The sequence below is a fragment of the Acipenser ruthenus genome, chromosome 57, assembly GCF_902713425.1.
Source record: "Acipenser ruthenus chromosome 57, fAciRut3.2 maternal haplotype, whole genome shotgun sequence".
Lineage (NCBI taxonomy): Eukaryota > Metazoa > Chordata > Actinopteri > Acipenseriformes > Acipenseridae > Acipenser > Acipenser ruthenus.
Window position 1 is genome coordinate 3,109,285 of NC_081245.1, and position 26,542 is coordinate 3,135,826.

The 26,542-nt window shown below is 37.8% G+C and overlaps 1 protein-coding gene across 1 annotated transcript; it reads left to right on the forward strand.

Annotated features, from left to right (window-relative positions):
* Window positions 1–6,075: 6,075 nt before the first annotated feature.
* LOC131724874 (myosin heavy chain, fast skeletal muscle-like) lies at window positions 6,076–26,164 on the forward strand. Its single transcript, XM_059017860.1, has 40 exons — window positions 6,076–6,123; window positions 6,549–6,764; window positions 7,177–7,320; window positions 7,412–7,568; window positions 7,844–7,871; window positions 7,954–8,068; window positions 8,160–8,252; window positions 8,361–8,424; window positions 8,519–8,617; window positions 8,710–8,813; window positions 8,889–9,027; window positions 9,749–9,913; window positions 9,958–10,109; window positions 10,204–10,374; window positions 10,458–10,761; window positions 11,114–11,187; window positions 11,313–11,400; window positions 11,704–11,821; window positions 11,931–12,054; window positions 12,870–13,006; window positions 13,468–13,723; window positions 14,668–14,910; window positions 15,003–15,179; window positions 15,271–15,416; window positions 15,526–15,616; window positions 15,708–16,097; window positions 16,181–16,307; window positions 16,399–16,517; window positions 16,605–16,801; window positions 16,882–17,065; window positions 18,655–18,820; window positions 19,226–19,350; window positions 21,690–21,998; window positions 22,093–22,296; window positions 22,388–22,513; window positions 22,749–22,919; window positions 22,996–23,100; window positions 23,242–23,337; window positions 24,508–24,639; window positions 25,567–26,164. The coding sequence occupies exons 2-40, from the start codon at window positions 6,561–6,563 to the stop codon at window positions 25,585–25,587; spliced, it is 5,865 nt and encodes a 1,954-aa protein (XP_058873843.1). The 5' UTR covers window positions 6,076–6,123; window positions 6,549–6,560; the 3' UTR covers window positions 25,588–26,164.
* The last annotated feature ends 378 nt before the right edge of the window (window positions 26,165–26,542 follow it).

The window sequence follows — 26,542 nt, forward strand, 5'->3', positions numbered from 1 at the left end:
TTATTTAATCTGTAGTATTTTATATTTAATTATACCCTGATGTAACTATCACTGACACTGTTATCTGCTCTGTTACTGAATCGTATTTTGTCATACTTGTACTTGCTAGAACCAAAGTCATTGTATTTATCTTGCTCTTAATTGTATTATTACTTGAACTGTGATCCTTGAAATGTATTTTTGTTTACGACTGTAAGTCACCCTGGATAAGGGCGCCTGCTAATAAATAAATAAATTAAAAGTCAGCTTGTCTCGGTGCTATGTGCAGCATGGAATGCATACTGAAACTTCTTACATACACCAGAAACAATTAGATATTTGTGTAATTGATTTGCAACAACTCTCACTAGAGCCTTATCTAAGAATGGTGGGTGGGAGATTGGCCTGTAGTTATTAAGGACTTTAGGGTCCAAATTGTGTTTCTTAAGCATAGGCTTTACCAGTTACCTTAAGTGAACTATACCAGAGGAAAGTGAACCATTTATATATTTTTTAAAATGTGGGTATTAATAGCACCAGAAACATATTTTAATAGTTTTTGAGGAATAAAATGATCAAGGATCAACAGAGCACACTGTAGCTCTCATATGCTGAACTAGAGCTGTCAGAAAACTTTACAGCAGTGAAGAATTAATTACTCAAATGCTTGGCACCAGACAAGCACTGATGTGCCAGATGGCCTCCTTTTTGGTTATAACATTTTATGTGGGATGTGTTTCACTCTATAAAAGTTTGGCTGACAGCGTTAAAAGTCATTTTGCTTTCTGCTTGTCCCAAGCAGAACCTGTCAGAAAAATATTCCAAGATTTTGTCAGACATCCAAATGTAGACCACAGTCAAGGGAACACTTTCATGGCCGTTATTTCTTACTTTGGGCAATATGCCCGTCTCACAGCCATGTACGGCAGTGGAAAGCCAAGCCCTTGAAATGTACTTTTACTGCCAATTATAAGCTATAAAACATGCTGCTGATATTTCAATAAACTGTGGACGCAGCACAGGTACAATTACAGCTTGCCATATGAAAATAGAATTCTTTTTTTGACAGAGCATTTAATATAACATATGCTTGTATTAAAACTGCAATTTAACATCACTGCAACTTGAACAAAAAAACAATCAAATTATACTATTCAATTATGTTTCAATTAAATCAATTTTCTCATGGCTACCTACAGTATATGGTTCGAAAAAAATCTAAATTAAGGACCATGTTAATTTTAAATGGGAATATATTAAATATAGTTTATATTATTATTATTATTATTATTATTATTATTATTATTATTATTATACATGGTAAACGCTAATCCTCCATAAACAATTTCTGTTATGTTACCATGTATTATACCGATTAATATACACCAAAAGTGTATTGTTTTGTATTTATTTGGCAGATCACTTTATCCAAGGAGACTTACAGGTGCTACAGGGCGGTGTATCCATCAACAGTCCAAAGCACCTTTGACCATTGTTCCATAGTCCAATTTCTGTGTTCTTGTGCATATTTTAGCCTTTTAGTCTTGTTCCCCTTTCTTAACAGAGGTAATGGTACTGCAACACATCCTTTAAGTCCTGATTTCAAGAGTGACCTTCGTACTGTTGATTTAACAAACAACAACACCTGTGCCTTCTGTCAGCTTTGTTATTTTTTGTTTATTTAGCAGACACCTTTATCCAAGGTGACTTACAGAGACTAGGGTGTGTGAACTATGTATGAGCTGCAGAGTCACTTACAACTACGTCTCACCCGAAAGACGGAGCACAAGGAGGTTAAGTGACTTGCTCAGGGTCACACAATGAGTCAGTGGCTGAGGTGGGATTTGAACCGGGGACCTCCTGGTTCCAAGCCCTTTTCTTTAACCACTGGCCCACACAGCCTCTGTTGTCAATTCAATGCTTGTCTTCTTTCTATTCATTAAGAATATTACCTTCAGGTATTGCTCATCCTTGTTAGACAGCTTTTTGGGTCTTCCAGCCCTGGGTTTGTCAATTACAGATGATGTTTCTCTGTACTTGTTGATTTTGCTTCGGATACCACACCTTAAAAATGCAAGCTATTGCATTCCTTCTTCATGCAAGTCAACGTTGTTATAATAGTAGAAAACACTAGTGGATGCTTTGAGTAATTTCTCGATGCAAAATATCTAAGACTTTTGCACAGCTGTGTATGTGTCCAATGTGATGACTCAATTTATTATGATACTATGTCATTATTTACTTACTTTCTAATGTTATATTTAAGTTGAAAAGGAAACAACGTGAGAATTGTGTATATTAATCCTGAACCATTCACTTCGATAAAAAATTGGTTAATTTCCCAGAATATCATCTTGATTTGATACCAAAAAACCTTGCAAACCAGTTAAGTTTATCAGAGATGGAGGCTAACTTTCAAGTGACGCTCGGCCGTCCAGGTTTATATACACTTATTTACACATAACAAAGAGCCGCCACTACCAGCAACCGCTATAGACTCACACATTTCACTTTCTCCATCAAAACAAATGTTTAGGCTGAAGCTATCCTCCTAACGAGGCGTTCCACACCGTATAGATCGGATTCCTATTCAGTCAGCAGGCGGTACAAACCCTGTTGTTTCCACAATTCTGTTATTATTTGTTCTCTACTTACCGTTTCTCAATTCTTGTTTACCTCCATGGAGATTTAAGATGCTCGGCTTCTCCCAGCCTGTTCATTCTCACATTGAGCGCTCCTTGGGTGTTACACAGATCAAAGCTAGGAACCCCCTTTCTTTCCATTCCCCGCTCACTTTTAAACTGGATAATTGCAAAGCATACGACATGGTTTATTTAGATTTCCAGAAAGCTTTTGACAAAGTCCAGTGTAAAAGATTAATTCTCAAATAGAATGCAGTATGGATTCAAGGAAATGCATGCACATGGATTAGGGAGTGGTTAACAAGTAGAAAACAGAAAGTACTGATTAGAGGAGAAACCTCGAAATGGAGCGAGGTAACCAGTGGTGTACCACAGGGATCAGTATTAGGTCCTCTGCTATTCCTAATCTACATTAATGATTTAGATTCTGGTATAGTAAGCAAACTTGTTAAATTTGCAGCCAAAACAAAAATAGGAGGAGTGGCAAACACTGATGCAGCAGCAAAGGTAATTCAAAATGATCTAAACAGCATTCAGACCTGGGAAGACACATAGCAAATGACATTTAATAAAGAAAAGTGTAAGGTACTGCACGCAGACAATAACAATGTGCATCATAAATACCATATGGGAGATACTGAAATTGAAGAAGGAATCTTTGAAAAAGACCTAGGAGTTTATGTTGACTCAGAAATGTCTTCATCTAGACAATGTGGGGAAGCTATAAAAAAGGCCAACAAGATGCATGGATATATTGTGAAAAGTGTTGAATTTAAATCAAGGGAAGTCATGTTAAAACTTTAAATTGCATTAGTAAGACCTCATCTAGAATATTGTGTTCCATTCTGGTCATCTCGCTACAAAAAGGATATTGCTGATCTAGAAAGAGTGTGAAGAAGGGCAACCAGAATTATCCCGGGTTTAAAAGGCATGTTGTATGTGGACAGGCTAACGTAATTGAATCTATTCAATCTTGAGCAAAAAAGACTAAGCAGCGATCTGATTCAAACATTCAAAATTTTAAAAGGTATAGACAATGTCGACCCAGGGGACTTTTCCGACCTGAAAAAAGAAACAAGGACCAGGGGTTACAAATGGAGATTAGATAAAGGGGCATGCAGAACAGAAAATAGGAGGCACTTTTTTACACATAATTGTGGGAGTCTGGAACCAACTCCCCAGTAATGTTGTTGAAGCTGACACCTTGGGATCCTACAAGAAGCTGCTTGATGAGATTCTGGGATCAATAAGCTATGAATAACCAAATGAGCAAGATGGGCCAAATGGCCTCCTCTCATTTGTAAACTTTCTTATTTTCTAATGAGTCTCCACCTGCTGGACTAATATTCCCATTAAGCCGCGCACATGTGACACTTTCTCGCATTCACACAAAGCTTGAGGCCAAGTTGCCAAAGTAAGGTAAAAGTTTGAACTCTTTTTAGAAATCCTATATCAGGTAACAATAGGTAACTTTGGTAATATTACTACTATAGTATTGAAAAACTATTAATATTGTGCATCTAATGTTGTATCTCAATTTATGGTACTGACATTTGTTGCTTTAGTAATCTATATTGATGTGGAAGCTAATAAAATGCCTGGAATGGCATATTGGAATACCTGGACACCTTCCTCAAACCTGTGATGATCCATGGAGAGGTGGCAACCCTAATATCTATAGAATTAAAAAAATACAGCTTCATGAGTAGTAATTGCATCCTCATGTTTGCAATGTGCATGATCATGAGCTAAATCATTGTGTGTGTGTGTGTGTGAATGTGTTTAATATTTAATAAACAATACAGAAGTGAAGAATTGAATGGTGTCTGTTCTGTTAATTTTGATAAGTTCTGCTTTCTAAACTATTTTTAGCGGATTTTGACAGGATAGCGCAAGGTGTTATTAAAAGGAAGCAGACAGAGTCAGGAAGCTGCAGTTCAATCGCTAAAGTTCACATTTATTACACAAACAGGAATCAAACAAACGGGACATGAGGGCCAGAATAAAAGGCTAAACAAATAATAATAATAATAATAATAATAATAATAATAATAATAATAATAATAATAAGCACCAGTTGGCTGGGCATTTGCCTTCACTGCTCAGTTTCTACAAAAACACTGGTCCAAACTCACCAAACCCCCTCTCTTTCCAAACAAAGGATTTTGCACCCCTTGTATACAGGTGTAGCCATTCTCCAATTAGCACTCAGTTACCTAATTGGAGAATGGCTACACCTGTGATTGTTGGCAGGGGTCTAATTAACCCCAACCCTGTCAACCTTCCATTTCCACACACACTATTTACATTTTAGGGCTTTTGCCCTGCCACATGGATGCATTTAGTCTAACCTGACAGGGGCCTCAGTCATTAATTGCATAACGTCTAACTCCCAATATGACCTGTCTATGAGGCATAAATAGAAGATCATATGGGATAACAAGCTTAACTGGATCAGTTTCAATAAATTTTGTGTTATCATCATAACCTTTAGCCACATGTTGTGGACAGATGCCAATCAATAAATCAAATGAAGTTTCATGACCTTGTAGAGCAGACAGTTCGTTATGGGTTTGCGGGTATCTTTAGTGAGTAAAGTTTCATGACCTTATACAGAAGTCAGTTTTGCTGGGCTGGCAAAATGTTCTTAATAAAATCAGAAGCACAGAGCCTTCACCCTCACTGATAGGCGTGTCAAGTAGTGGTAAGTAGCTTTAGGTTTAAGTGTCTGTATTATCTGCAAGTTGTTCTACTTTGATGTCAGCCTTAGAATAAGCAGCACAGCTAATAATACAGAGTGACTGTATTAATACTAGAACAATACATGGATTAGCATTTAAACATCATTCAGACAGAAGTGTTTACATGCTTGGAAGAAGAATCTGAAGAAGAAAAAAATGTGTATTCTTTTATTCTTTTTATCTATATCATTTTTATATATTAATTTATTTACATCAAATTGTGTTATTTCTTTAAATGGTGTTTTAATCTCTAGATATTACTGCTAATATAATCCCACAACATTGCAGAACTGCTAATTCAACAACCATATTTGTTGTTCTGATTTCCTTTATTGTTCTTTGTAAGGATAGGGCAGCTCATTGTGGATTAGACTTGTGTTATGAATTTCGTTACTAGACATTTTAAATATATGCATTATTGCTATACTTATCAATACTACAACTAATGTCAGAATAATACTGTTTTTTATGGCCATATTCTAAACATTTCACACAGACATGTGTGTTTTAATTGGGTTTCATATCACTAGCGTGTTGTGTTGTCTTCATTTCAGTGGTCTAGTGGAGTCCAGTGAAAACCTCTATTGAGTGTTATCTACAGTGACAGGGAGTCAGTATTAGTGCACTGAATAAATGCTTAGGGGAGTCCAGAAAGAGCAAGATAAAAAAAAAAACAGGAAGAATAAATTGCTTTTCTCTTTTTTATTTGCAGTGCTGTGGGTATCAAAATTACCATCTTCCTGCGCGTGTTGTGAAGGAAGGTAAGGAATATTTGTAAAATCTGCCTTGTGAATGATATCATTGATAAGATCAGCTGTGATGAGTCAATAACAACACCATGGTCTTTCTGTTGGTGAGCCTGTTCCAGTTCTATACCCCCCCCCATCCCGCCCATTTGGTAATTGGATCTTCCATTTTTGTGACTGGCATTCATCACTTTAATGCCACATGTTCTTGGATTCCTTGAGTGGCTGAAGGCATGTTAGCCACTGTGACAAGCTTTGTGTCATCTGGAAATATGCCACATTTGCTAATCATCCCACAATCTAAGTCGTTGATGTACAATTGAATTAACTCGTTACACCAGCTTGCCATGGATCACTGGGTTTTACATTACTGTACTCCAGATATAATATAATAATGACCAACATGTTCAGTTTACTGTTTTCATTATGCATTCCCACAGTAAACCGTCATCATGAGTACGGACGCAGAGATGGAGATATACGGGGCGGCGGCCATCTACCTCCGGAAACCCGAGAGGGAAAGAATTGAGGCGCAAAGCAAACCCTTTGATGCAAAAACCGCCTGCTACGTAGCAGATGCCAAAGAGATGTACTTAAAAGGTGTTATCCAGAGTAAAGAAGGTGGCAAAGTCACTGTAAAAACTCTGGAAGGACAAGTAAGTCACATTAGAGTAAAAACAGCATCTTCTTATGGCTTAGATTTCTGTTATTTACTACTGCATTGTATAAAAAAGGGTAACCTGCTCTTTCCCATTATTTGGGTAGCATGCACTTTCTTTATGCTAGATAAATGCTTCCAATTACCTGGATAACCGTAGTATTTTTAATTAGTTTTCTAACATTTACATTTTATTTAAAAACATGCAAATTGCATATTAGTGAGGATATACCCCAATATTCTGAGTACCAGCAATTATAATATCTTGATATGAAACACATAAAAATAGTTATAAATGTACATAGGCATTTACTCCAATTGTGTTGTAAATATGTATGATGTATTAAACCCTTGCCTTTCAAAAACTTTTGTTTCTCAGGATTTAAGTTTGTCCTTTTTTTGCATTTCAGACCGTCACTGTTAAAGAAGATGACGTCTACCCTATGAACCCTCCCAAGTATGATAAAATTGAGGACATGGCCATGATGACCCACCTCAGTGAACCAACTGTGCTGTATAACCTCAAAGAGCGTTATGCCGCATGGATGATCTACGTAAGAGTGTTCATACAAAATAAATAAATACAATCAAAAGACTATTTTCTTATGAATGAACTGTATGTAATATTCCATTGTACAATTTCAGACTTACTCAGGACTGTTTTGTGCTACTGTGAATCCATACAAGTGGCTTCCAGTGTACGACCAGTCTTGTGTTAATGCATACAGAGGCAAGAAGCGTATGGAGGCTCCCCCACACATCTTCTCTGTCTCTGACAATGCCTATCAGTTCATGCTTACTGGTAAGTACATTAAATTCATTCCATCTGTTTCTATATCTCATGCCTTTTGGTGTAGTAATGGATCTGATATCATGCAGTTCTGATCCTAAATGGAATGAGTTATGAAAAGCATTGTTTTTGTAAATTCTAATATCATGACAGGGGAAAGAAATTAAAATATGGACATTGATTTACTGTGACCCCACACTGGATCTGTAACTCATTATTATCAGTTAAACTAAATAATAATTCAGATACCGTCTTTAATCAAATTCTTAATATAATTACCTTTACAGATCGTGAAAACCAGTCAGTCCTGATCACGTAAGTATGGGTATAATTACAAACATTATTAAAATATAAACCTCTCCAGAAATATCATCTTATGTGTTTCTGTTTTATTTAGTGGAGAATCTGGTGCAGGAAAGACTGTGAACACCAAACGTGTCATCCAGTACTTTGCGACAATCGCAGTGGCTGGTGGTGAGAAGAAGAAAGAGCCGGCTCCTGGAAAAATCCAGGTTGGAAACTATTGTCATTGACATCAAATAGTACAGAACATTCAACGAGTTCCAGTTCCATTATCTAACTCTTGGATTGTGTCTTATATAGGGAACCCTGGAGGATCAGATTATTTCAGCTAACCCTCTGCTGGAAGCTTTTGGTAATGCCAAAACTGTGAGAAATGACAACTCGTCTCGCTTTGTAAGTGACAACGCTTTTGTTTCCATTATATTACTACATGTTAGGACTTTCTTAAACCATTAACCATGTATTAGCATATTTATATGATTTAATTTTATTTTCATTAAGGGTAAATTTATCAGAATTCACTTCGGAGCAACAGGAAAACTGGCTTCTGCTGATATTGAGACCTGTAAGTTTATTTTTTTCTACTGTAGTATATCTTTTACATCTGTGTCTCATTTTTGGACATTTCAAATTCTGACTGTAATACTTATTCATCACAGACTTGCTGGAAAAATCCAGAGTCACGTTTCAGTTGAAAGAAGAAAGGAGCTACCATATCTTCTATCAGATCATGACCAACCACAAGCCAGAGCTTATTGGTAGGTGAAACGAAATCATTCTGTTAACTGGCTGATTGATCTGTCTGTCTCAAAATAATCTATTATGTGTTTGCTGCTCTTCTTCCTTCCAGACATGCTTCTCATTACCACCAACCCCTATGATTTCCCTATGATCAGTCAAGGGCAGATCACCGTTGCCAGCATTGATGACAAAGAGGAGTTGGATGCCACAGATGTAAGTTCCATCAACTAGCTTTGTTTAATGATTTTGTTACCCTTTTATGTGCATAATGTTGTTTTTATTATCCAGTCTGCCATTGACATTCTTGGGTTCACAAATGAAGAGAAAATGGGCATCTACAAACTAACTGGTGCGGTGATGCACTACGGTAACATGAAGTTCAAGCAGAAGCAGCGTGAGGAGCAGGCTGAACCAGATGGCACTGAAGGTAATTTGGATGTACAAGTAGAGACAATATGTGTGCTTTAAATCATACTTTAAAACATTTGCTATTCTTATCATAGCTATTTTAATTTCTTTTGATTTTCATATAGCAGTAAATTGAATATGCATAATTGTGTCAGTTCTGAAAATAACTATTGATTGTAAGTTAGCTAGAATGAAAGTTTGCTAGAAAAATGTCCTTAGGTCCCCTAAACTCAAAAGTTGCACCAATAAAAGCACTATAAAAAATATAATACAGACATTTTTGTTTGCTTGTTTGACTTCTGCATCTGATATTGAATAACACAGAGAAATCATATATACAGGGCAGTTTACACGTCAATCATGCACTTTTTAAATGATGTGAAAGATACACCATTTAAATATTTTGAGAGCTTAAATCCTTCTACACTCTGTAAAAAAATTGAAATGATCTGATGCTCACAGTCGGCGCTACAGTGAGATTTATTTTAGGACGTATGCCCTACACCCCCTAGCAGTTTGAGGACATTTTTTGGGAGTATGCCGTACGCCCACTAGCACTGAAGAGGTTAAAGACAGCACTACTTATTTCTACTTTATACATGTAGCATATTTGGGTAAGACAACATGTTATACATTTCAAGACAATAAGATATAACCTTTCTAATAATTTATAGATTACAATGAATTTAGGCTCTAAGCTACAAAGTACAGAAAATATAACATCTTGTGTTTGGTTTCAGTGGCTGATAAAGTCAGCTATCTGTTGGGATTGAACTCAGCTGACTTGCTGAAATCCTTGTGCTTCCCGAGAGTGAAAGTGGGGAATGAGTATGTGACCAAGGGGCAGACTGTCCCCCAGGTAATGTGTTTGCTCTCAACCTCCATGCACACTGCACACAATTCAACTTCATATTATTTTCATTTAACAATTAATCTTGTATCTTTTATTAGGTCAATAATTCTGTTGGCGCGCTGTCTAAATCTGTCTATGAGAAATTGTTCTTGTGGATGGTTATCCGTATCAATGAGATGCTAGCTACAAAGCAGACAAGACAATTCTACATTGGAGTCCTGGATATTGCAGGATTTGAGATCTTTGATGTAAGTTTAATTTGCCATACTGCTTATATATTTTTTACTACTTTGTTTTATTATTGCTATTGTTAATATTCATATATTTCATACATGTATTTAGTACAATAGCTTGGAGCAGCTGTGCATCAACTTCACCAATGAAAAACTGCAACAGTTCTTCAATCATACCATGTTTGTACTGGAACAAGAAGAGTACAAGAAAGAAGGGATTATTTGGGAGTTCATTGACTTTGGTATGGACTTGGCTGCTTGCATTGAGCTTATTGAAAAGGTTTGTAAAAACATAATCATCTTTGCACCATCCTTGGCCTCTCGCTATTCTATTTCTAACATTTACATCTTAATTTCCACTAGCCTATGGGAATATTCTCCATCCTTGAAGAGGAGTGCATGTTCCCCAAGGCCTCAGACACTTCTTTCAAGAACAAGCTGTATGACCAGCACCTTGGCAAGAGCAACGCCTTTGAGAAACCTAAACCCGCCAAAGGGAAAGTTGAGGCCCACTTCTCCCTGGTGCACTATGCTGGCACTGTGGACTACAACATCACCGGCTGGCTGGACAAGAACAAGGACCCACTGAACGACACTGTAGTGGGGCTGTACCAGAAATCATCCGTGAAACTCCTGGCCAACCTTTATGCCGCTTTTCCAGCTGCAGGTGCTTGAAAAATGCCATACCTTCATTCACCTTTGAAATCACATTATGTGTGACTCATTTCATTACAGTAACACTTTCACTTATTATACTGAATGTTCATTGCTGTTTAGGGCTTTGAGTGGTTTTCCTTTTTGACAGAGGCTAAATGCTATTGTTATTCATAATATCTAAATGTGTTTCAATGCATCTTAGAAAAACAGCATTATTACCCCTCTTTTCAGGTAGACACTTGTTCATTTCAAGCACCCCCTAGAAATAGGAACAGATGCTAGGAATCAACCTTGGAGTATTAAAGATTGTTTTAGAATCATTTTTATTTTATCAGTCTGAAGATTATTCTTTGTATTTAAAGAGGCTGCTGCTGCAAAGGGGGGTGGAAAGAAGAAGAAGGGTGGCTCCTTTCAAACAGTGTCAGCTCTTTTCAGGGTATGTGTTTTTGCTTTCTCTTCTGCAGTCTTGTCAGTTTATTTCTGTTCCTCCCACCATTTAAAGTCTGTGCTAGTTATGTAAATTACAAATGTTAAATGTATCATATATTTGTCACTCTACAGGAGAACTTGAACAAACTGATGTCCAACTTAAGAAGTACCCATCCACACTTTGTGCGTTGCCTAATTCCCAATGAGTCAAAGACTCCAGGTAATTATAATATGATCATAAGAACATAAGTAGAACATTAGAAAGTTTTCAAACAAGAGGAGGCCATTCAGCCCATCTTGCTTGTTTGGTTGTTAGTCGCTTATTAATCCCAGAATCTCATCAAGCAGCTTCTTAAAGGATCCCAGGGTGTCAGCTTCAACAACATTACTGGGGAATTGGTTCCAGACCCTCACAATTCTCTGTGTAAAAAATTGCCTCCTATTCTGTTCTGATCATATATGTTTGTGACAGGTATCATGATTTGAAAATAAGTTTGTGACACACTTCTAATTGTAATTTTAGGTTTAATGGAAAACTTCTTGGTCATCCACCAGCTGAGATGCAATGGTGTGCTAGAAGGTATCAGAATTTGCAGAAAGGGATTTCCAAGCAGAATCTTATATGGTGACTTCAAGCAAAGGTATCAACACCATTGAGTTTACCCTCTCATTAATATGTTTTCTTTCTTTTACATTTGTCTGTGCAGCTATTAAACTTGTATAATCACATGTATTTGCTATTTTTGACAGATACAAAGTGTTAAATGCAAGTGTTATACCTGAGGGTCAGTTCATGGACAACAAGAAAGCATCAGAGAAGCTTTTGGGATCAATTGATGTAAATCACGAGGAGTATAAATTTGGCCACACTAAGGTTAGTACACATAATATGTCTTTACAATTAGCATCACCTTGAGAATAGTATTGGATAGTGTAACAGGGTTGAAGCCCTGCACATGTAAATGGTGTGTTTGTGTCTGTAAATAAAGATTGTGTATTTTGTATTTAAGGTTGGCAGGGACAGGGTTAATTCCATCCCTGCCAAATACAGATGTGAAATTTGGCCATGTCTTGATTTGATAATTGATCATGAATCATGTCCCAGCCACATGGTACAAAATGGATTCCAAATCCTGTGTTTGCAGGAGGGTTCAGTGAAGGTGAATGCCCAGCCTGAACAGGAGGCATTTAAAAGGGGAACTTCCAGTGAAGCTTGGATAGTAGGGATTTGTTTTGTTTAAGCCTTTTATTGTGGTCCTTGTTCTTGTTCTTGTGTTTATTTGTTTTTGCTTGTTTCATTAATAAAAGTGTGTTGAGAGCCCCCTTGAGATTCAGACTCAGGAAGCTGTAGTGCAATTGCTGATATGCATGTTTATTAATGAACAAACAAAAACACAGGAACAAGATCAAAATAGGTTTAAACAAAACAACTCTCTTCTTTCCAGGCTGGGCTGTGCCTTGACTGGAATTTCTCTTTGTTGTTTTCCATCTGCAGGGCTTCCGACCTGTCACATAGAGTAACAATTCATTTAAAGGTCAATGTAAACCACATTACACTTATGAAAATCAATCATTTTCAAGATAGAGACTCTTTGTTTATTACCTGATTAAGTGAACTCCCTTCTCTTAATTGAATGCTGTGCCATGCTGAGACAAAACCATATTTTACCTTAAATCTCTTGAATACAGGTCTTCTTTAAAGCTGGTTTGCTGGGTGTACTTGAGGAGATGCGAGATGAAAAATTGGCCGCACTCGTCACTAGTACCCAGGCTCTCTGTCGTGGGTTTCTGATGAGAAGGGAATTCCAAAAGATGATGGAAAGGAGGTGAATGAAGAAATACTGTAACCTCAGAATAATTGCAAAAACATTTGAACTGCTTGATATATTTGAGTTACTGAGCAAATTGTAAACATTTAGAACAGTTCTGAATCCCACACCACTTCAGGAGATAATTAAAAAAAAAAAAAAAATAAATAACTTTCCAGATGAATGCAATTATGTAATCTGACTGCAAGCAGGGCTTAACAGGTATTAATATTACAGTCATGACTACAGCACCCCTTGTTTCTCAATAGAATCAAAAATCAGTTTATCTAACGGTTCCCCATGCTTGTTTTTTAAAATTTAGTAGTGATCTTGTTCACAACAGCCTAGCTTAAGAAGTAGCCATATGGTGCATTGTATTATTCATATTGCATGTAGTATTGAGTCAGCATGTGCACTTACATAAAATAATAATATAAGTAGTCTAGAACTGAAGTTATTACCTTGTTCTTGTATTGTAGGGAGTCCATTTTCACCATCCAGTACAACATTCGTTCATTCATGAATGTGAAACACTGGCCATGGATGAAGCTCTACTTCAAGATCAAGCCACTCCTGAAGAGCGCCGAATCTGAAAAGGAAATGGCCAACATGAAGGAAGAATTTGAAAAGTGCAAAGAAAATCTGGCCAAAGCAGAAGCAAAACGAAAGGAGCTTGAGGAGAAAATGAATTCTGTGATGCAGGAAAAGAATGACCTGCAGCTTCAAGTCCAGTCGGTACGATGGCTTTTTAGTCCACATACATGATGTTACTTTCGATGTCCAATTTAGTCACAACCTAGAGAAATGAATGATGTACTAGATTTAAAGTGTCTTCTTATGGATTAAATAAGTACACTTTATGGACAGGAGCCCGCTATCTGAAGACTGTGGAGACCCATAAAACGTATTAAGTCACAATGGGCCCCACCGTACAGTATTGATTAATAGTTACTCAATTAAGTGAAGACAGGTTATAATTGAACTTTATTAACTACTTTATATACTTTCTCTTAATGTAATTCAAGCACTTCCATTAGCAACATAGGCCACAAATGTGCAGTTTTGAAAGAAACACATTATAGCACACAGGAATTTTCTATTTAAAACATGAAGCTGGAAGCTCTCAGTTTCTAAGCCGTATTCTCTGGTTATCTGTTTGCACTTCCTGGGTCATTTCACCTCTATAGTGTTTTCTGGGCTAAAACAAGTTACAGGCTGAAAGCATGTCAATCAATAGGGGCAGCCGCTGATTGGTTATTTACAGGAAAGAAGCCAGTGAAGATGAGAAAATATACATTAGAAAACAAAATTCAATTGTTGAGACAGTGAATCCCAATCTCTAGCAAAGATGCTCTCTGTGGATTTAATAAAGTGTCTTCTGTTACAGTTGCCTACTATTAAATGGGTGGCAATGTTTGCATCAGCATGATCCCATTATTAGTGCCATGTAGTGACTCAGTATTTAAAGCACAGAAATGAAGATTCATTTTTGGAAGTGGGGAATGGGCCCATTTTAACTGATATCTCAGGAGATTGCTGGGGATGAGAGCACCACAAATAACTTCGCTGTTGCTAATCATTTCAGGTATTCTCAGTATTGTGCAAACGTGCTGCACTAAATAAGTTATGCATTCAAATCTACATTTGTTGATAACAATACTTTGACAATGTCTTAACAGGAATCGGAAAGTCGCTCTGATGTTGAAGAAAGATGTGAGGGGCTTATCAAAAACAAAATCCAGCTTGAGGCTAAAGTTAAAGAGATTACTGAGAGATTGGAAGATGAGGAGGAAATGAATGCTGAGCTGACTGCCAAGAAGAGGAAACTGGAAGATGAGTGCAGTGAGCTCAAGAAAGACATTGATGACCTAGAGCTTACATTGGCCAAAGTTGAGAAGGAGAAGCATGCCACGGAAAATAAGGTTAGGATTTTAACAAATGACATAAAATTATTTGTTGAAAAAACTGGACAGCAAATACATCCATTTGTTTGGTTTCTAACCCTTTCATATAGGTTAAAAACCTTACTGAAGAAATGGCTGCTCAGGATGAAAGTCTTGCAAAATTAACCAAGGAAAAGAAAGCCCTCCAAGAGGCACACCAACAGACCCTTGATGACCTGCAAGCAGAGGAGGACAAAGTCAACACTCTGACCAAAGCAAAGACTAAGCTGGAACAACAAGTGGACGATGTGAGTGAAGCCGACGGTGCAGACTCTCTCAATGGGGTTTAATTTAATAAAACATATTAATATAATATAATTTGCTATTTCTTTCATTTAGCTTGAAGGTTCATTGGAGCAAGAAAAGAAACTCCGTATGGACCTTGAGAGAGCCAAAAGAAAGCTTGAGGGTGATCTGAAACTAGCCCAGGAATCCATAATGGATCTGGAAAATGACAAGCAGCAATCAGATGAGAAGATAAAGAAGTAAGATTGTATTTTGTAAAATGTATATCCTAAATAAACTTTGGATGTTTAACAAAATAACCATGTAATATATATATTCATTTTACATATACATATTTAAACTTTACAGGAAGGACTTTGAAACAAGTCAACTGCTGAGCAAAATTGAAGATGAACAAGCTTTGGGTGCTCAACTTCAAAAGAAGATTAAGGAGCTACAGGTATTTTGCGGAAATCAAAATCTTTTAATTCACAGATGAGAAATGATTATAAATGTTTAATTCATCTGCTAATTCATTTTTTATTTTCTAGGCGCGCATTGAAGAACTTGAAGAAGAAATCGAGGCCGAACGAGCGTCTCGGGCAAAGATTGAAAAGCAGAGAGCTGATCTTTCCAGGGAACTTGAAGAGATCAGTGAAAGGCTTGAGGAAGCCGGCGGTGCAACTTCAGCTCAGATTGAAATGAACAAGAAACGTGAAGCTGAGTTTCAGAAACTCAGACGAGACCTGGAGGAGTCCACTCTGCAGCATGAAGCTACTGCCGCTGCTCTTCGCAAAAAGCAAGCCGACAGCGTGGCGGAACTGGGAGAACAGATTGACAACCTCCAGCGTGTGAAACAGAAGCTTGAGAAAGAAAAGAGTGAATATAAAATGGAACTTGATGACCTCTCCAGCAACATGGAATCTGTAGCCAAATCCAAGGTAAATAGCACAAGTTTGTGCTCTTAATGTACAACAAAGAATTGAGTTATCGTACACTAATCTTTTTCAACTTTTAATTAAAGGCAAACCTGGAAAAGATGTGTCGTTCTCTGGAGGACCAATATAGTGAAATTAAGACGAAGAACGATGAGAATATCCGTCAGATCAATGACATCAGTGCTCAAAGAGCCCGTCTCCTGACAGAGAATGGTATGCTTTTACTGCAGTTACTGCATGATGTTATTCTACATGTTGTAAAGGAAGGACTGTTTTTAAATAGCTATGAATATTTTTGCTTCAGGTGAATTCTCCCGCCAACTGGAAGAGAAAGAATCTTTAATTTCTCAGCTCACAAGAGGAAAACAGGCTTTCACTCAGCAAATTGAGGAGCTCAAGAGGCAAATTGAGGAAGAAACAAAAGTAATACATGTCTCCTTCCTTTCTATATACAGTGTTTTTGTCTTGCACTGTTTTTAAATTTAATTGGTAACATTTCTGTCATTCTAGGCCAAGACTGCCCTGGCTCATAGTGTGCAATCTGCCCGCCATGACTGTGACCTGCTTCGTGAGCAATATGAGGAGGAGCAGGAAGCCAAGGCTGAGCTGCAGCGTGCAATGTCAAAGGCTAACAGTGAGGTGGCTCAGTGGAGATCAAAATACGAAACTGATGCTATCCAGCGCACGGAGGAGCTTGAAGAAGCAAAGTAAATAGTCATAGTTAACTTACAGCTTTATCTTCATTTAAATTCTTTCATTCTTTTAACCCTTTCTTTACTTTTCCCAGGAAAAAGCTAGCACAGCGCCTTCAAGATGCTGAGGAACACATTGAGGCTGTGAACTCAAAGTGTGCCTCTCTGGAAAAAACAAAACTGAGACTCCAGGGTGAAGTTGAAGATCTCATGGTTGATGTAGAAAGAGCAAATGCACAAGCCTCTGCTCTCGACAAGAAGCAGAGAAACTTTGACAAGGTACCCGAAAGATGTTTATTACAAAGGCAGCTATATAGGGATAAGATATTGTCTGCTGTTGACCATCTGTTTTCCACAAATACATAATGACAGCTGGAGGATTGATAGTTCTCACACATACTGTGATGAATTGATTAATGTGTTTTACAGGCACGAATGATCATTAATGCCCAGTAAAACAGACAATAGGTTCTCTCTTAAATCAATAAATTATCTCCTTGTACATGTATTTAAAAGACTCTCACACTAATCACTTCACTCTGCAGGTGTGATTGAATAGTTTTCCATTTAGTATAATTGTGTACCCATTTGTTTCACTGGCTAACGTGCTGTTTTAGAAGGAGCATGAACTTCTTGATTGTTTTAGGTTGTTAAGAATGATGACAAACTAAAAAATCAAAAACTCTGTGTACTTGAAGAACCGCAACCCCCCTCCTCCTGAAAACAAAGAACATTCATATTGTTATTGTAAACCTGTTGCAATCCCACAGCTGAATTAGTTTGCTGAATTAAAAGGATTTGACATAGTTAACCCGAATCAATACTTTAAGCACGGTACAGTAACCAGGACCAGAGACTTAGTTGGAAAATAAGCAGAAATAGACTTAGGACTGTGTAGGGAAAAATAAAACTGATAAACATAATTATCCAAGTCAAATATATGTTTGTTTGTATAGCTTAGAAATAATAATTTTAAATGAATGATTTCCATGAGAGAAGTTGTTAAAATTTCATGCTGATTTGATCTTGGCTCTCACCAAGATAAGCACCAACTAAGATGTAGCTTTACAGTAAATTAATGTGATCCATCTGCATCTCCATCCATTTGTGTTTCCTTCCATCTGATGATATCCTTCTGCCTGGTGTTGATGGCTGAAGTGTAATGCTGGCTCCAGGAATCAGCTTATTTTGCCTCCCCAGCATATCAGCACACACAACAGCTGCGATGCTGGCTCCAGGGATCAACCACAGTGCGGTCTCCCCAGCGCCTCAGCATGACTGTCTGGACTGAGCTGAGCAGGGTACTTCACTGGGGTCTTCAAGTGGGGAACTTCTACCCTCTGTGTTTCGTTGACTAGCCCATGACACCTCAAGAGGGCTCGATGGTGACTCTGCCGTCCCAGCATCACCCCCCTCTGTCCCCCACTCAGCTCAGCCCACCTGACTCACCTGTGAATTAATGTTGCTTTCTTTCTATTGTGCTTGAAATCCCCAACCAGAATCTTTCTATCTCAACCACAGCCAGTTGCTGCTCCTCTCTGCTGCTTCGGAAAAGTTCTTAAAACTGATAAACAAAATTATTCAATAATTTTAAATGAATGGGTTTATAGGCCCCAGGCTACAGAGAGATCAACTGACTCCGAGAAATACATTCAATGCAGCTATTATGAAATTCTTACAACAAAGAGAAGGAGACATTTCTTCAGACAGTGAGTGGTGAGGGTATGGCATGGACTACCTAGCCATGTAGTTGAGGAAGAATCACTTGGATCCTTTAAGACCAAATTGACAAAGTTCTGAGATCAATCAGCTACTAGGACTATTAACAGAAATCTATTGATGTATATTTATGACACATATTCATTCAGGTTCTAGCTGACTGGAAGCAGAAATTTGAAGAAGGCCAGGCAGAGCTGGAGGCTGCACAGAAAGAGGCTCGCTCTCTCAGCACTGAGCTTTTCAAGATGAAGAACTCCTATGAAGAAGCTTTGGACCAACTTGAAACCCTCAAACGGGAGAACAAGAACTTGCAGCGTGAGTCCTGACTTCTATCTCCTAACTATAAACACTGTTAAGAATTTGGTTTATAGTGTGACATTTCATATCAGCAATGCCTGCGTAGGCTTTTACGGTATGTAATTCTCTATAAACCACACGAGTCCTGAGTTTGGTATCAAACAGTGCAAATAACATGTTTTGACATCTGAATACCATTTACTATTTTTAACCAATTTGTTACTCAGTGTCCTGCACTAAAAACTGTAGTGTGTCATTCCCGGCTGTAGGAGCCAGCAGCGTTATAGTCCACGCGTGTGTTTTACAGTTCTCTGATGTGCTCAGAACCTGCACTCAATCTGATATTATACTGTATATAAAAACCACCCAGTTAAATCTTGGATTCTGATATTAACAGCATTATTTATCATCTTCATCTTGTAGAGGAGATCTCTGATTTGACTGAGCAGATTGGTGAGGGCGGGAAGGCTATTCATGAGCTGGAGAAGTCAAAGAAGCAGATTGAAACTGAAAAGTCAGAAATCCAAACCGCCTTGGAGGAAGCAGAGGTAATTCTTTAAAAACACACACCTTCTCATCTCCATTTTCATTATCTCTATACTAAGGCAAAGGTATTGAGTTTAAAACACACACACATATATAGGAATAGGCTGTATGACCGTTAAAGAACTGAAATAGTGTCCATTGAATAATCCCAACAACTGACCATTTAAAAGGTGTCTCTTGCCAGCTATTAGTAACTTTACTTCCCAAATGTATGGAGGACAATCTGATGTTTTACCAGCAGGAATTCAGGTCTGCCTGTCCACATGAGATCTACAATTTTGATTTATCTATCAAAATTGGCAATTGTTGAGTCCTCCCAAAGCAATCATCCCATAACTCAAAACCAGTATTTCATGATCACCTGGTAACCAAAACAACAATGGCTATCACCCCAGATATAAAATAATAGATCACATGGTGGTGTGTTTAATACAGGTGTACCAACTGTCATATTTTCTGAGACATTACCTTTAAGAAATTAGACATTGTTAGGTATTAATTAAATGGAATATAACCTATTAATTACTCAACACAAAACAATGCTCGGTCGCCCTCGTTTACAATTATTGGGTATAAATCAGTAACAGTCAGTGTGATTTAATATAGAACCTGTCATGATCAAACCTATTCATATTTTCCAAGTTATTATTTGTTTTACCTTTGTTTATTAGTTTGATATGAAATCATTTTGATTTCACCTTTTCCTCAGAAATGTGTCATACATGCATTGCATTGTGGGGTTGTAGTCCTAGGCAAGATGTAATCTCTGATTAAACTCGAAGAAATACATATCCCAGTTTCCACAGTTCTAGCTCTTCAGTTAGGGCTACAGAAAGGTCATGTTTACATGACGAATCAGTTATTTGCTAGTCTTGCAACATATATTCATTCTGTTTTCTGCCATGTAAAAATGTCAGCACACAGGATGAGAGAAAATGTTGCTTCAAAACGTATTTTAAATCCTCAGAGCGGAATGTAATTGCCATGGATTGTTATTCAATTGTACAGGTTAAGGAAAAGCAACATGCCTAGTTTTAAAATCAACATTTATTAATATATGTGTTGGTAATTACATGGAAAATACAAGTATAGCCACACCCCTACTGTTTAACATGTGCAAATGCAAGAATGGGTGAATGATGCTTACATTCAAAGAACTGAAATAGAGTCCATTGAAATATCCCAGAAATTGAGCATTAATAAAGGTTAGTTAGTTTTTTATGGAGGACAATCTGACAAATGTTTTATAAACAGGGATTCGGGTCCACAGGTCTGCATAAGGACTACAATTTAAAACACAGACACAACAAATAGAATGTGAGTCTGGTAAACTATATTAAATTAGAGTGGGCATATCGGAGTGCTCCCAAAGCAAGCATACCATAATAAAACACTACCAGTATACATTTCATGATCGCCTAGCAACTACAACAATACATATTTTACAAAGCTGTGCAAGGTAAAGCAGAGTATGAAACGTTAAAAAATTATCATCAGGAAAAGGTAGCTTGTTAGGTGTGATTGTCATTTCCAATCATACGCTCAATATTATCACATCTGTTTGCATGTGCTACTTTTAAACAAATATTTTTCAAGTAACCAATGCTGTTGGAACACATTTAAAAAATATATCCCTGCACCACATTGGTATAGGAGCAGTCTCGTGTAAGTACAATTATTTTAAATTAAATATTGTTTCCTTGGTATAATTGGTGATGACTTCAGCATGCTGTCATGTTTTTAGGTACGATAGTGCAAAACAGGCACAGCAAATTCAGGCATAGCACTAGTTGAATCAATGTATGATTTTTTTTTTTATAAATTTAGTCGTCGCCAATTATTTTACCCCGGTTTTCACCCCAATTTAGCATGCCCAATTATTATCTGTATCCCCGGCTCACCGCTCGCAACCCCCCCGCCGACTCGGGAAACGGAGGCTGGAATACGCGTCCTCCGAAACGTGCTCCTGCCAAGCCGTCATTTTTCGCACTGCAGATCCACAGCAATGCCACCAGACCTATAGTGCCGGAGGACAACACAGATCTGGCGGCTCCGCTGCAGAGCCACAGGCACCCTATCGGCCACAGGGGTCGCTGATGCGCGGTGAGCCGTGGATTCCCCTGCCGACCTAAGCCCTCCCTACCCGGGCAGCGCTCAGCCAATTGTGCGCCGCCCCCTAGGAACTCCCGGTCACGGTCAGCTGTGACATAGCCTGGATTCTAACCAGCGATCTCCAGGCTATAGGGCACATCCTGCGAGGAGCGCCTTTACTAGATGCGCCACTCGGGAGCCCCCATCAATGTATGTTTTTAACAACTTTTATAATACATGTTTTTTAAAGGCCTCGTTGGAGCATGAGGAGTCAAAGATTCTTCGCGTCCAGCTTGAGCTGAACCAGGTGAAGTCTGAGGTTGACAGAAAGATCGCTGAGAAAGACGAGGAGCTTGAGCAGCTGAAGAGAAACAGTCAGAGAGTGATCGACTCAATGCAGAGCACTCTTGACTCTGAAATTAGGAGTCGCAACGATGCCCTGAGAGTGAAGAAGAAGATGGAGGGAGATCTGAATGAAATGGAAATTCAGCTGAGTCACTCCAACCGCCAAGCAGCTGAAGCTCAGAAACAACTGAGGAACGTCCAAGGTCAACTCAAGGTGCGGACTGTTTCTGTCATTGCAGCTATTAAAGAACACTTCCATTGTCTTAAAAATGTTCCTAATGATTTTACTGATTTCTTTGTTTGTCCAGGATGCCCAACTGCACCTTGACGATGCTCTCCGAGGACAGGAAGACATGAAGGAACAGCTCGCCATGGTGGAACGCAGGAACACCCTGATGCAGGCTGAAATTGAAGAGATGAGGGCTGCCCTGGAACAGATAGAGAGAGGCCGCAAAGTGGCTGAACAGGAGCTCCTTGATGCCAGTGAGCGTGTGCAGCTGCTGCACTCTCAGGTTGGAAGATTTTGTTGCCCACCTAGTATTTGAATTCTTGTTCTTTTTATATTTATCAGTTTTCGTCAACTTAGAACCTTTACCTTGACAGAATACCAGTCTTATCAACACCAAGAAGAAGCTTGAGAATGACATTTCCCAGCTGCAAGGTGAGGTAGAGGATGCCATCCAGGAAGCAAGAAATGCAGAAGAAAAAGCCAAGAAATCTATTACTGATGTGAGTCGCAGTGTCTGTCCGTATGTCTGTCCGTCTGTCTCACCAATTTTGACCAAGCAATTCAACACACCAGTGTAAGGTATACATTTCTGATTTATAGTGTTCAGGGTCAGAGCTCTACCATCAAGCTATTGAGGTTAGCACCAGTGGCTAAATCCCTTACAATCCCCCACTCCTACTGTTGCTACAGTTCTAAATCACTTCATTCCATTCATATATTTTATTCAAATATCAGGCTGCCATGATGGCAGAGGAGCTCAAGAAGGAACAGGACACCAGCTCTCATCTGGAGAGAATGAAGAAGAACATGGAGCAGACAGTGAAGGACCTGACCCACCGTCTGGATGAGGCTGAGCAGCTGGCCATGAAGGGTGGAAAGAAACAGCTCCAGAAACTGGAGAGCAGGGTGAGCTGAACATGCAGACTAATAATTCCCTTGTACAAGAAACTGAACTGGGTTTAATATTTGCAATAATTTCCAGGTGCGCGAGCTGGAAAATGAGCTTGAAGCCGAGCAAAGACGTAGTGCTGAGTCAGTTAAAGGAGTCCGGAAATATGAAAGAAGAGCCAAGGAGCTCACCTACCAGGTAATACACCAGCTTCTGAAAGTTCTAATGAAGTTTCAGCTTTACATTATCAGGTTTAGACATTTATTATTATTATTATTATTATTATTATTATTATTATTATTATTATTATTATTATTATTATTATTTTATTGCATGCAGGCTGAAGAAGACAAGAAGAATGTGTTCAGACTTCAGGATCTGGTTGATAAGCTGCAACTGAAAGTGAAGACTTACAAGAGGCAGGCTGAGGAAGCTGTAAGTGACACTTGTTGTTTTCATATATTCCCTTTTTTTAGGACATTGTTGTTTTCTTGAATTACTACCCTTAAGCCCTTTGCAGACATATCATTATAATTTTGATACAATTAAATCGATGATGTAATTGCATACAAAGTGTTTTTTTTTTTTTATTAGCATAAAAGACTTGGGTGATATTTTAAAATAATTTTTATAAAGCAGCTTTTGCTTTTTTCTGCTGGGAGATTCAGTGATCAAAAGGCAAAGCTTAACCGAATTAACACTAAATTGCCCAAAATGTTTATAAACCAAATATAAATTATTATTATTATTATTATTTATTTCTTAGCAGATGCCCTTATCCAGGACGACTTACAATTGTTACAAGATATCACATTATACATTATTTCACATATATCACATTATTTTACATACAATTACCCATTTATACAGTTGGGTTTTTATTGGAGTAATCCAGGTAAAGTACCTTGTCAAGGGTACAACAGCAGTGTCCCCCACTGGGGATTGAACCCACAACCCTCCGGTCAAGAGTCTAGAGCCCTAACCACTACTCCACACTGCTGCCCTAAATTAGCATCTATTGGAGAAAAATTCAGGGATAAAATTCCAAAATGCATTTTACTAAGCCCCAAGCCAATAGAGATACTTTTTAATGTGGTGCAGCATTTCAGTAGCTATGGTTTGGATTACTGTATACCACGGCTTCAAAGTGCAAAAATTACTGGAACGCACACTAACAAAACATTCTTTAAAGTTTTATGATAGACGTGATTCCCTTCTCTTAGCAGTTTATTTATTTGCATGTCAAAACATATTCAACATTTTAAATGGCAGCTTTACCTACTAGTTCATTTGATTTTAAGAAACTGAATTCAAATGGATACACTCAGTGTTCATTTACACTGGCTAGTGCACATTGTTCATATCAAGTTATGTTTTCAATTGCTCCTGCACGCTCCTGAGAATGTGTTATAAACAGAAAACATGATCCATGGCTTTGGTGATGCAAATAAACTGACAATTAAATCTGTCCGTGTGGATATGCACAGTCACAAGATCTGACAGTTACACATTACTTTTCATTGTGATTCAACCCCTGATGTATTTAATAGGCACTGGCCCTCACAAGTAAAACAAATGTTCCTGTTCATTGTATTTGCCTTTCAGGAGGAACAAGTCAACACCCACCTGTCTAGGTTCAGGAAGGTGCAGCACGAGCTTGAGGAGAGTGAGGAGCGCGCTGATATCGCTGAATCCCAGGTCAACAAGCTGAGGACTAAAACCCGTGATGTGGGAAAGGTAAGTTAAAAGATGAAATCTCAGTGGTAGGGATGTCACACACAGTTTCTGGACTACAGTCTCACTACACCACCATGTTTTATGATATGAGATATCTAAACAATTACTGATTACTCAAAGGAGTAGCCGAAACACAGTTTACATCTCAGAACTCTATTCTTGAGTGTAGTGTTGCACACTATATAAAGTAACCTGTAACCTAACAGAGGTGTGCCTCAGGGTGCACACTATGAACAGGGTCCATGCCTGACTGTATAGTCTTTGCTGTCGGGTAGTGACACAAAAGGATTTGTCTGTTACACAATAACAAACAAAACTGTCATAAACAGTGAACTCTGGAACAGTAACACAATTAAAATCATTAGCAAAGGTAGTACTGCAAATGAAATATGATTTATAAACAACCATTTATGCTTTATACTTTACCAAATAGAACTAGCCTGATGTATTATGGTCAACACTCAAAAATGAAATCTGTCCTGTTGTTTCTTGAAGTAAAATAAGACTCTTAATAATACAAAACTTGTGACGAACTTGAAATGTATTTTTGTTTACGGTTGTAAGTCGCCCTGGATAAGGGCGTCTGATAAGAAATAAATAATAATAATAATAACAATAATAATTAACAAATGAATCACAGTGTTTTCTGAATGCAAGGTGGATGTGTCAATCAGACAGACATTGTTACTATAATCAATTATCAAGCCAGTAATAATGTTACATTTTTTATTGTGATAGCAGTTATTTAACTAATGTCTTAGACATACAATATACGATATGAGGCGTTGTGTAAATGCTGTATACAGTTTGCAACAGTCCTGTGTTATGTTCTAGCATGTTTCTGTTTTTTAATTACTAGTTCAACAGTAAATCTGTGTTTGTGTTTTCCCTCAGTATTTAATGATGCATTTATTTCTTTTTCAAAAGGTTAAAGAAGCAGCAGAGTAGAAGAGCAGCAGAAGACTCAAGCTGAAATGTAGAGAGATTCATAAAATATGAATTTCACAGTGAACTAGTTCCTGTAATAGCGCTGGTAGTTTATAGTGTTGAAACAGTAATTGATTATTGTGATGTTATCGATCATGTTTTTGCATTGATTATTTTATTGCGTTGAGACATTATTATCGATAATCATATTATCATCCATTACCCAATAGGATACATTAGTGGGTAACAGTAGCTCTGCATTGAAGCAGTAAGCATCACTGAACTTCTTTGTGAGGCGTAAATGTCCTAAAAGGCAAGGGTAACATTATTATCTTTAGAAAAGACCTGGAAAGCATTTTTTGAAACAATGTTTTCTTTTTTATTGTGTAGCCTACATTTTGAAATTTGAAAAGCTACCAAAGAAACTTAAATCAAGTTAGCAATAACATGACACGTTACAAGAAGTGTTATTTATTTTATTTAATCAGCTGATAATCATGATTATTGTTATAATTTACAGCCGATAATCGAGAACAGAAAATGTCATTATTGTCCAGCACTAGTAGTTTTGAGAATAAATGTGGCATGCAAGCATCTACTCAAGGCTTTGTGGTGTGTGTTTTTTTCTGCTAGTCTTTATTCTGCACATGAATTATTTTCTTTACTTATCGACAGTTTTGGACGAGCCGCTCAATATGAGAAATATTTTGTTATTAAAGAGTACATTTGATGATAAAATCTATTGCTGCACACATCAACTAAATAGACTACATAGACTACAAACTGGTAGCCATGCAGACTTCTGCCTCACTTACTTTAACAGGGAATCGAAGAAAACTCAATATTTGAGCAGCTGCACTCAGACCTACTTGGAACGATTGCAGACATCACAAAAAAGAGAGGGGACTTTGATAGGGTAGCTGATTCAGGAAATCACACCAACACTGAATGAGTTCAAGGATGTCTGCTTACATTT